Genomic DNA, 12281 nt, shown 5'->3' with positions numbered 1-12281 from the left:
GACTGTAGCTCAGAGGTTAATTGCTCAACGCCTTCACTACCCTTTCACTATCCCATTCTCCTATAATTTTTTGTCCCATTCTCTTTTTAAGAATGCAAAAAAGAAAAAGGAAAACAGAGCAGAGGAAGAGGAAGGGATTATCTACGAAGTGAAATGTAAAGAATGTCAGAGTGCATACATAGAAGAAACGAAAAAGAGGCTGAAAGACAGGTTGAAACAACATAGGGATGATGTACGACTTAAGAGAGAGAGAGAGGAATGCGATATTTAAACACACGAGAGAAACAGGACATGATATAGAGTGGGATGAGGCTTAGCAAATAGGAAGGGAGAAGAGAATACTAGTGAGAAAATGGAAGGAGGCCAAGGAAATAGAGAAGAAAGGTGAAGAAAACACAATGAACTGGAATGGGGGACTGAAAATAAACAAAGAATGGAATAAGGTGTTAGAAAGAGTGGAAAGGACAAGAGAGAAATAGGAGAGAAGAAGGAAGAAGAATGAAGGAAAAAGAGCGTGAGATAAAGAGTCCAACCACATTCTATATGGAAGTAAATATGTTTAGCCTTTTAGGTGAAAGTACAGTTGACACCTGCTAGAATGTTCCTAAACAACTTTCTAATAGTCTAATAGTCTAATAGCAATTTTTTGTCCTAAACAACTTTCTAATAGTCTGGAGGGGAGCAAATTTTGTATATATATATATATCGTCCTGTTTTTGTAGCTTGTTGCATTTGTACTTGGTGCAGAGTCTGAAGACCTTGCTAGAAGGTTGAAACATTATGTTTAGTTTATGTTTTATAATAAAATAAATTACTGCCTTGGTCAGCATATTGAGTTTTTCATATCATGGAAACAAGGGTTAATGGTGTTATAAATGGAATGAATCACAGATTCAGACAATATAAAATTTATGCACATTCAGCGTATATATTGGAGGGAGGGGGAATCCCCCCAAAAAACATTTTTATTAAAAAAATTGGGGTTCCCCCTGCCCCCCCTCCAAAAGGATGGAAAACATTCCTTTTGACCTCGGGTACCGCTAAACAAACTTCCTTCGAATGCAGTTTCCAGGGGGTGAGGGAAACGCATTGCTTTAGAACAACAAAGCCAGCCTTCCTTTGCAAAATTTTTCGCTTGAAAAGAGACTCAAAAAAGAAGTCGCGTTTTTCCCGCCATTTTCATGAAAAAAAAACAACAACATGCAACTATCATTTCTGTTAAATACATGTGTTAACAACAATATGAAAAAGGAAATGAAAATCGGAATTCTAGCCCAAAATAGCGAAGTTATAACGTAAAAACTAAGACCTTGACAAAGCGTTTCGATCGAGACGATCGGGCACCCGAGGGTTACCTAAGAGCATCTCGATCAAGATGATCGGGCACCTAAAGGTTAATTTGTGCTCAGGTGCCCAATCTGTTATTGAGATTGTCAGTTGTTGAGAAGGAATTTTTCCACACAATTGCAGGTATTTCTGCCAAGGTTGTTTTTTTGTTTTTTCCTAGGAGTCAACAAACAGTGGTATTAGATCACCATGCATCGCCCAATGAAAAGCAGGTTGTCAGGACTCAGTCCTCAAAGGGATGTTATAACTTTTTTCTTAACCTATTCACATCTTTTGATGTCTTGTGCCTATATGATTACATTTGGTCCTTGCAATATTTGACATGTCCCAGACACAAGCATGCGAAAGTATGTATCTCTCTACTCTTAATGTTGATAATTGGATGGAACAATGGCCACTTCACTTTATCTCAAATTTGAACCCAGGGCATCCTGCGTCACTGCACGTTATAACCAACCCCGGTACCAGCCCTGTCTAATATTCAGCCCAACAAAAGAAAGATGTATATTACCTTGTGTCAAATAGAAGTTGAAATACTGCTATCTTTAAAGTATTCTATAAATGTCACCATACCACTCAGTGGCAAAGGCCACATGGGCAAAGAGAGGCATTGAGGGAGACAGACAAGCAAAATTGCCAGAATTTCTGGCACCTATTTCTTCAACATAGATTGGCTGTTACATTCACATGACTTCAATGTGCAGTGCTCATATGGGTCCATCAGCTGTTGTATACGTATGGTGAGTTGTAGAGGAAAGGACAAAAATGTTGAAACAATATTCTGTTTGGTGAAAATCTTAAGTTACAGAGGGAATGTCTTCATTCTCAATAAAAAATACATGGGAGTACAAAAATATTTGTTGGCAATAATTTTAATAGCTTTTGGCTAGTCTAAAATTTTATAGAGTGGCTTGCAAATGAAAGAACAGAATATATCAGAGCCTTACGTCTATATTTGAACTGAAATAAATGTGCAAAACATTAACCCACAGCCTGAAACATTTATTTAAGACCAGTTCAGTGTCAACAATCCCAATCACTGTATTAATAAATTGTATAACCACACTTTACCAGTGAGAGTAAATTTTAAAATAAGTAAAATAAAATAAATCAACTAACTGGAGTGGAGAGTTTTGGGTTTGGTCCTTTCTCTAAGCATCGCTTCAGTGGGGATAAGTCCGGAGTTTTGAACCCATCATCACTCTCTTGGTCTGTTTTGCTCGTTTTCTTCATTCTTCTTCTTTTTACCTTGCCTTCATAATTTGGTTGGATGGATTTGGCTTTCTGGAAGTAAAATATAGAGGGTGAGTTACAAATTACGGCGCAAACTGAGTAACCCTTAAACGCATGAATTATTTTTTGTCACTTTTTTTTCTTGTTTTTAGTCTAATATCTGTTGTTATGTACTAATAAGTGATTTTGAATCATTTTTTGAAAATTTTCACTCTTCCTTTTCGAATTATGCCCCGTTACCACACGGTGGTATCATCAGGTAATATCATCAGGTAATTCAGATTCATCATTGTTTTCACAAAGTCTCTTGATGTTTTCTGTTACATTAAATTTTATAATATCAATGATGATATTTGGGATTCATAATTTGAAATAAAAATATAATGTGATCTAAATTTTTTTATCGGAAATAAAAATAAAACAGACTGCTTCTTTCCACAGTTAAGTTACTATATTACAACAATGTAACATTGACAACATCCATTATATAATGGATTCTTTTTGTTAAAAAAAATTGCTAACCATTGTTATAACTGTATCTTTAGTCAAAATGAAAATAAATGTCTCATGAATGGAGCATGTGTTCTGAAACGTCACAATGAAAAACTGTTTTCTTATGCTTGTAATAACCATAAACTACAGGAAAATGACATTAAGATCTACTTAATGAAAGAATCAGATAAAACACTATATTTACTTTTCAGTGTATGACATATTGAATAAAAAAATCAAAGGTCAAAACAAATACATCCTCTCGCAACAATGCCATTACCTGGACCGAAACAAATGGTATCAAATACAAGCTTTATGCTTCCCAGAGCGACTTCTGGCACTAGGTTTGCCTACACACTCAATATAGACAAGCCTCTAGCACGAAAGTGCACGAATGTTGAGCATTGGTTAATAAGAAGTAAAGTGTATCATACGTAAAAAAGTGCTCCCCTGTGCATAGCATCATGCCATGAAGGCATATAGGGGGTGTGAGGGTAACGCCCCACACTTTCTTGATCCAGTCGTGAGTGACGGTGATGTGATCAGCATCACACCCCTGACCACCTTTACCCCCCAGGGTTTCGCCCAGGTACCCATGTTATTCGACGCTGGGTGGGTGCCGGGGCCGCTTCCAACGTTAGAAAAGTTCCCGGATTTGAACCGGCCGACGATCGAACCCGGGACCTTTAGAATGGTAATCAGACGCGTTACCGACTGAGCCACTGCGGCCACCAAGTGTATCATACGTGTTCAGGGTATTTTTTTTAACACATTGGGGTCTCACGACGGGCGTAGCCCGCAGTGCACTTGAAGTCAATGTGGACAAACGACGGGCATTGCCCGTCCTGAGGTATGCAATCGCTTTGCAGATTGAACGACGGGCTATGCTCGTACTTCGTCTCATGCACGTGTTCATTCAAGCCCCTCTGTTGAAATTCCGACCGCTAGGTGACTCATGTGCTATTTTTATCTCGCACCTGCGACTGTTTGTTGTCGCGTTGATGTACTGTGCATTGTTTAGAATGGCTTCGTTAGATCCAGACTGCATAGAGGATTCCGACTCAGAGTTTGAACTTAGCGACGATTTTCATGATGCAGATGAATTTGAAGATTAGTAAGGTAGGTTATATTCGTAATAATTATTGTCGACAATATAAACAGTGTTGCAAACTCTAGTATTTTATGAATGAAGTGAGAAGAGGTAATTTTTTTGGGTCTATTCATCTTGCCTCTTGTTTGATTCTCCTACATGCACTGATGTATTTTTAATTTTTCCATTTATTATTTTGTATAGTGTATGTCAAATGAAAATTTATTTTATTTATTTATTTATTTGTTTAATTTTTACAGATGACGCAGAACCAACTGATACATCGTCTGGTCCTGTCCTGCAGCCACTTTTTCATTCAAAAGATAATTACTTGTAATTTGTAATTTTTTTTGTTATGTGCACATAAGAAGCATTCTTATGCAAGATTCAAAAGATGTATTGATAGTTTATGTAGTTAATTATTGAAAATTCCAGATTACGAACTTAAAATATCTCTATATTAACATTTGTTACAATGTTTTACTTTTTTCTTCTTCACAAAACATTGCTGAAAAAAATATTTAAAAATGTCTGAAAATGAAAAGAAATTTTAACAAATTTTTGTTCATTGAAAAGAGGAAGTCTTGTAGATTTAAGAAATATGTGGCAAATAAAAACAAATTAAAAATATTTTTTCTATGATTTTTTGAAAAGCAACCAAAAACCGCAGACCAGAGGTAAAAATGCTGTATTATGAGGCCAGACCCGAATGTGTTAATACCTTCCTTGAAACTGTTTCCCATGTGAGGTCACATTCAACCACAATGTTTTCCCATGACATTCGTCAGCCAATGAGCATTTTGCTTGCATTTACTGTCAGTGTTGCTATGCCAATTGCCCCTCCGGCAACGCAGCCATGCTAAAATTATCCAGTTTCGTCTATCGTGTTTCCGTAATTGTGAATGGTATCTGGATATCATGTAATTGACGTCCACCTGGTTCCTCAGTTACCCCTTTCACGTATTCTTTCTAGGGGGAACCACATTTCCTATGGGGAGTCCCTTCTGTCTAGGTCCCACAGATCTCCCATAGTGCATTTCTGGTAGAGCACGTAAGATTAATTTATGATTTCTTTGGAACCGCCTTTCTAACTGCCATAGTACTCGTCCTACAAAGGTGTGAACTGTACTTTCCCACACATTCAGTGGTGTCTAGCTCCGACACTGAGCATCTCTCGGAAAAGTGGAAGAGGAACTTTCGTCTGGTTTCATTTATGACCATCACTTATGATACACCCTGTATATGTATATACATATGATATGCAATAGAAATGCACATAGCAAATTTATTTTTGTCATGTTGAAAATATCATCCCATTTCTGTTGAATAATCGTATGTATCGGAATCAGTTAAATATCGGTATTGGTTCCAAAAATTATCGGTGAGTGCATCGGTAAGTTTTCAGCTTCGTCACATCCCTAGTAACAAATAAATATTTACTTTGTATTTATTATTTACATCATGTAAAGGCCATAGTAAGTCTGTTAGTAGTTATTAAGAATGAAAAAGTGTGTAAGGCAGAGGTTTGTCTGAACAGATTAAGACATGGAAGTGGAGACAAATAGTGAAAAGCTGCAACTACTCCAGTAGAAAGTCTTGATCTGAATTGTTCCAAGTGCAGTGAATTTCTGAATTAACATTTTTGGCGGGAATAGCAAAAAATGTTAAAGAGTTCCAGGAATATGTGAATCGGATATCTGACTTTTCACAACATATTTTTGTGATTGTGTAAACAAACATCTATTCTAAGCAGAAGCATGCGGCAAAGGAAGATGAAGCAAGCACCGCTTGCGTTGATTTCTGAAAACAATTTTGATATCTTAAGTTCATGTTTTTCAATGCCTTGATATACCTTGAAATGTAATTTGTTCATTACTGTTAAGTTTCACACATGAATATTTACATATGCAGTGTTTTCAATTCCCCTAATTCCTGTTGTATTGGCTGTAAACATAAAGCAGCTGCAGCCTCCACGAGGCTCAGCAATGTGGCACAGCTGACCCACGCTAGAAGAAAGAGGACTAGTACTCGCCTTTCTACTCACTTTTCGAGTGACTTATGCAGTTCTTGCATGGTCACTGTCCTTCCTCCTTCACAAAAAAAATGGTCGACCGCAAGCGGTCCCCGGCCCGAATCATCTTTGGGAGAGTGTTGGAAACACTTCGCCCACACTGGCCACAAGTGTTGCTAACTTCCAGAATTTTCTGTGTATCTGTAGCACCACCTAACTCGGTACGATATTCATGTGTGAAACTTAACAGTAATGAACAAATTAGCTTATGAAGTTAGTCAATGAGTACCACTCGTATGGTATTTATAAGAAGTAAAATCAGAAGCCAATACTTAGGACATATCAGTCATCTGGTCAGTAACTTCGAAATATAGAGGGTATGTAACACTGCAAATAGGGTGAGGAAGCGGGAGAATTTGGAAGCGTGGGAGTTGCAGATACTTGTTTTCTTTACTGTGGCCATAGTCCTGTGTTATTCTGTTCTTTCATGTGGTGTTTTTGCTGTCTTGTGTTAATATGGTCTACATTGAAAATAACCACCAGGGTTGATAAACAAGACGAGCCATCGATTTGGAGTGGTGCAGGTAAGGACTTGATCCTCTTTGAAAAATCATTCAGTTTAAGAACTTGTACCGAAAAGTTGGAGGGCTTAAATCATGAGGGACCATGTCCTGAACTATGCATAACCAAAACAAGTAAGAAAAAAGGGAAAGTTTTCATTAAGCATTTAAAAGTGGCTCAGTAAAAAAAAAAATGTCCACATTATGCACAGAAAGGCTAATTCGGACTCAACTTACAGTTTAAAGTGGGATCCGAACCATTCGAAAGAGTATCGAAACCAGGGTTCCTTCATTACAAGGCAATGACGTTATGTATTGTGTGGTTTATGTTGGTGTTTTTTTTTTAAGTCCGCTATATGCACAGTAAGGCTAATTGGGACTGGACCTACAGTTTAAAGTGAGATCCGAACCACTATGTGATTGATTCTAAGGCGACGACGCTATGTGAGGTTATGTAGTAGCAATCTTATTAATAAATAATTTTGTTTAAACACGGAACTATACAGGCCACAATGACTTCAGTAATTTCTATAATGCAGTGCAAAGACATGAAGATTCCCAAAATCACACTTGTGCAGTTCTGTACAAAAGCGTGTGACATATTTCTCCACAGGGTCATTCAGTGCCATTTCAACGAGGTCATGACACCCACCAAACTCCGATTTTGATGAAATTTGGTATACACCCTTCCTTTATGGTTGAAAGAACCCCCTAATTTTTTTTATTCTATCTCAAACGGTTTTCATTTTACAGCACTTTGAAATGTCATCAACTCAGTGTTGTCTGTCACTCTTGAGACCCTCCACACAAGATACCCTTGATTACATTTTATTTCCTTTCTCCTTAACCACCAATCACTAGATCTCTTTGAAATTTTATACAAAGTTCAATGAAATAATGAGGATTTCAGAAAAAAAATACACCAGCACACAAAAATTTTTACAAATGCCTATAAAAAGACAAATAATGGATTTGTAGCCTAATTTTTGTGGTGGGAAAACTAGGTTACGAAAATCTGAATTTTCATCATGTGGGTATGATGGAACCAAAAACTTTTGATGTTGAAAATCATTGCAAAGACATCCTCTTTCTCTACAAAAATAATATTTTTTGTTTTTTTATTCCTTCTACCAAAAATTTTACTTTTTTTGGAAATTGCCTAAAATTTCAGGGTCAATCACCAGCACTGGTCGCTTGACCATTTTTAAAATTTTTCATTTGTTTGTCGTTGTAACCCCTGCACAAGGGTAGTTCAAAACAGGCATTATTTTTCTAAAACTAGACTTTGTTTGAAAATGACAGCCATTTTTGTTTCATGACTTGCAACATTTTTGGCCTATGCAGACAGTTGTGATAATTATGACAACTCAGGTAAGAAAAATTATAGAAATCTGGGGTAAAAAACATTGATTTCAGTACATTTTATGTTCCGCATCTTTTTTCACCACATCTAATGCAAATGACTGAAATTTAGGGTCAAAACTGACTGATATTCAATTTTGAAGGGAAATCAATGTATACCTAGGATATTTTTTTTTAGTAGGTAAGCAATGAAATATGAGAGCTATATATTTTTTAAAGGAAATATGTACACAAGCCAGATGATTTTTTTTTCATTGAAATTTGGGGACTTGGCCTCTCCCAACCCCATTTTTCTACTTGGGCTTTCTGAATTGTACACGGTCGCATGCTCCGATGTTTTTGCTTTCAAACAAAAGTTATCCGAAGTAGATTGCTCAAATAGTCTCAGAGATATACTAATTTATTATCTAATATGCAAATTAGCCATTTTTGCCAAAATGCAGGATTGTACATATTGCGTCATATTTCAGCCTGTATGAGGACTAGACTTGAAAGAAGTTTCCCTTTGTTGCAAAAGGTCTATTCTTTGAAAACAATGCAAAAGTTTGCACCCTTTTTCCAAAATAACGGGAGAAGAGGGGGCGAACACCAGATTTTTTTTCATTGAAATTTGGGGACTTGGCCCCTCCCAACCCCGTTTTTCTCACTTAGGCTTTCTGAATTGTACACGGTCGCGTGCTCCGATGTTTTTGCTTTCAAACAAAAGATATCTGAAGCAGATTTCTCAAATAGTCTCAGATATATAACGTTTTTCTGAAATAAGTGTAAAAATTTAAAAATCGCGCGCAAAGGCCGCAGCGAGAGAGAGGTTACTTTCGAAAACCAGCTCGGCTGTTTAACCACTTGCCTTACTAACCCGAATTATCTTGGATGTGGTACTCTTCCGGCAAAATATTATCCCGAGTTATCTCGGAAACATGAGGAGTTTGAATGTAATTTTTTTACCGGCCCGTACTAAGTCGGGCGGAACTTTCATGATGAATTGGGTAGGTGGAGTTAGTTGCAAGTCCGGCCAACAGATGTCTCGAGCGTGCACTAATTTTTGTGCCTGCCTTGAGGCGGCAAGAAGTGAAGAAAGACAACAGCTTTTCTGCATTGCGTGACATTCGGTTGCTTGCAAGAACGCATTGTTCGGAAGCGTTGATTCGGTTGGAACTTTGTCGTCCTTTTGGCAGCAAAATGAGTGATATAAGCACAGCTAACTGACTGTGATGATATTTCAATCGAAAGTTCGCATTCTGATGTTAGTTTGACATCTGTACGAGTGTGGCAAGAACTTGATCCTGAATCTCCAGCACCAGCTCCACCACGCTTTCAGTTTTCTGTGAAAATAATAATTACTACTTTTGTCTTTGGAAATCAATATTATATCATTTATAACATAAACAACATACCATTTTGTTCATTGCATTATTGTTAGTAAATATCACAATTTATATCACATTTAACAGCTCCGAGTATACTCGGGTTAATAAAGGAATGCCTATTTGGAGTAGAATATTTTGATTATTTTTGATTGTTGTACCAAAAACCATTGTTAATGTAATTTTGCATGTAAAGTAGTAGTAAAATATAATATAAAAAAAAGTGTAAAATTTTGACATCAATTTGGAAAAAAAGTCGTAAGGCAAGTGGTTAAAGGTTAATCAAGCTAAAAATAAATGTCTGATGAAGGGATCACATGTTCTTCTGAAACATCACCAAGATAAACTGTGTTTTTATGCTTGTAATAACCGTAGACTACAAGAGAAATAACCATTTACATAAATATAAAATGTTAACTTGCTACAAAAACAGCACTCACCATATTGGAAAACATATCAAAATTATTAATACACCTCAAGGTAAACTCAGTTCTTAAAAATTGTATGTAGAATTTTGAAAGAGCAAAGACAATTAAGTATGTGACACAAATTTAATTTTACTGCTCAAATACATTAAACTCACACTACATGGAAATTTTAATTACTTACCCTCAGGGTCTTAAATAAATTAGGCTCTTCATAATGTTCTATGTCACAGGGAGGGTACATTCCCTCGGAAACTCTCCGACCAGCTCTGCGGCATGCTTCAATCCAAAGAACAGAAACCAAAGGGATTTTCTTCTTTTTGGCTTTCCTGTATGTAGAGAGAAGACCTTCTTTGAAGACCACATGCGTCACCTAAAATTATGAGAGTATATTAGAAAAAAGACACACACACACACACACACTTGCATATCGAACATACACTAAGTAAATTATGAAACTATATTTATTTTGGACGAAATAGCCACAGGTGATCAACCATGCTGCCTTTTTGGCAAAGCACTTCCCATATTGAATATTCACAACACTGTTGTTGGCTTGCTTGATTTGCTGATTTCTTTATTTATGGGCAAATCAGCTATTTCTGCCCATCCCACAATACAGGGATAAGTCTCTTAACTAAAACAAAGCTGAGAAGAGCCCTAATAAGTAGAGGCATGCAAATTTAGTTTTTGACGAAAACACGAAATATGAAATAACATTCATGGTGGTTGCGGTAAACGCGGTTTAAATTACTTACGTGAAATTTAGAAGATTTCGTACTTCCGCGTTGCACAATTTAATGGTTCAATCCTATTAATTTCGAAGATCCACTGTCTTCATTCACAAAAGGGTACGGCCGTACCCTTTTGTGAATGAAGACAGTGGATCTTCGAAATTAATAGGATTGAACCATTAAATTGTGCAACGCGGAAGTACGAAATCTTCTAAATTTCACGTAAGTAATGAAATAACATGCTATAATGTTCCTTTTTCATGTTTCTGAAAGGTCTGAGGTGCATTTTTCTACCCTGTTTTGTCACGAAATAATGCGAAATGATCTGCAAAATTCGAAATTGACTCTTAAACACGAAATTTACAGTTTATATATCGACGCAACACTTTCTAAAGTCTGAAGTATCCTGAGAGTTATGCAATTCACGGAAAATTGATTAATTCTGCTGTAAATATTTGAGAAGTAAAAATGGACCCCTTTACACAGGAATAAACTTAATACTCTGGTAACTACATAAATGTGCTATTAGAAGGGATAAGTTTATTTTATGTAATAAGTGCAGTTTTTAAATCAAATTTAGGATTATATTCACAATTTTAAAACCAAAATGTCCTTTTATATAGCACTTTTGATGTGATTATTCACCGCTATAGCACCGAAATTTTATTTTATTTACTGCTTTTGAACCCGAAATCGATTCTGTTTTTGTACAGACATTTTGCTTTTTTATTTACCAAAAATATGTGCCTCTACTAATAAGAAAATAAAATATGTCCGTAAAAAACTTCCTCATTCAATTTTAAAACTTATACAGTCATATATTCCTTAACAAGAACAAAAACTATTGTCTCTGAGGAAAATATCTCGATACCCTAGTTAAAACTCAGCACAACACAACCCCACAGAGGATTATATTGGCTGTAGAGCTGCAGTGGTTTAGTCTGTAGGGAATCTGACTGCTACGTGAGATACCTGGGTTCAATTCCTGGGGTGGGTGATCTAAGGTTGGAATTTCTCTGTCCTTGTCCCTGCAAAAAGTGACTCTAGGGCTACCGGAGACTCGTTGCCCTGCAAGACTGTAGTTAACAAGGTGTACTACGTACTACTATGTGGGAGAGAGGTTGTCTTTTGGCTGCCATCTCAGGTCACCTTGTTGGCTTGCAATCAGAATCGCTTGGATTGTCATTCACGGACATAAATTTATCTGTAACATTTGTATGGTTGAGATGCGTACCTGCAAACGATTCACTCACATTTATTATGAAAGAAAGTTCCACTTAGTTTGAATGTCTCTCTTACAAGAGATGGTCACAATTGAATTATTTTGCTCTACAATAAAAAGGACAAATAACATATTACAATTATTTGGACTGAACATTTTATAATTATTATTTTTTCAAAATAGTAAATAAAGTTAAATTGATTGATTGAGTTGGTATTTTAAGTCCATTTTATGCACGGTAAGGCTAATCAGGACTGGGATCCGAACCACTATGTGCCTCCACCGGGTATCGAACCTGGGACAAATTGATAACAAGGTGACGATGCTACCAATGCGCCATCGGAGAGGTCCTAAATAAAGTTAAAGTATACGTACATATACTGTAGACAGTCCTTATTACATTGCAAGAATGCCATAGTAATCTCCCAGGATTTTGAACAA

General features: G+C 36.5%; 1 protein-coding gene across 1 annotated transcript in view; it reads right to left on the bottom strand.

Annotated features, from left to right (window-relative positions):
- MCPH1 (Microcephalin) overlaps nucleotides 1–12281 on the bottom strand; it is a 47123-nt gene that overhangs the window by 20143 nt on the left and 14699 nt on the right. Inside the window, exons 4-5 of the mRNA XM_083122321.1 lie at nucleotides 10069–10257; nucleotides 2467–2631 (exon numbers count right to left, since the gene is read on the bottom strand). Coding sequence (XP_082978447.1) covers nucleotides 2467–2631; nucleotides 10069–10257 — 354 coding nt within the window. The remainder of the gene's footprint in view (nucleotides 1–2466; nucleotides 2632–10068; nucleotides 10258–12281) is intronic.

This window comes from Lepisma saccharinum, chromosome 5, assembly GCF_977018435.1.
Source record: "Lepisma saccharinum chromosome 5, izLepSacc3.1, whole genome shotgun sequence".
Classification (NCBI taxonomy): domain Eukaryota; kingdom Metazoa; phylum Arthropoda; class Insecta; order Zygentoma; family Lepismatidae; genus Lepisma; species Lepisma saccharinum.
The sequence above is the reverse complement of the archived record's forward strand: the minus strand, read 5'-3'. Positions and strand labels throughout refer to the sequence as shown.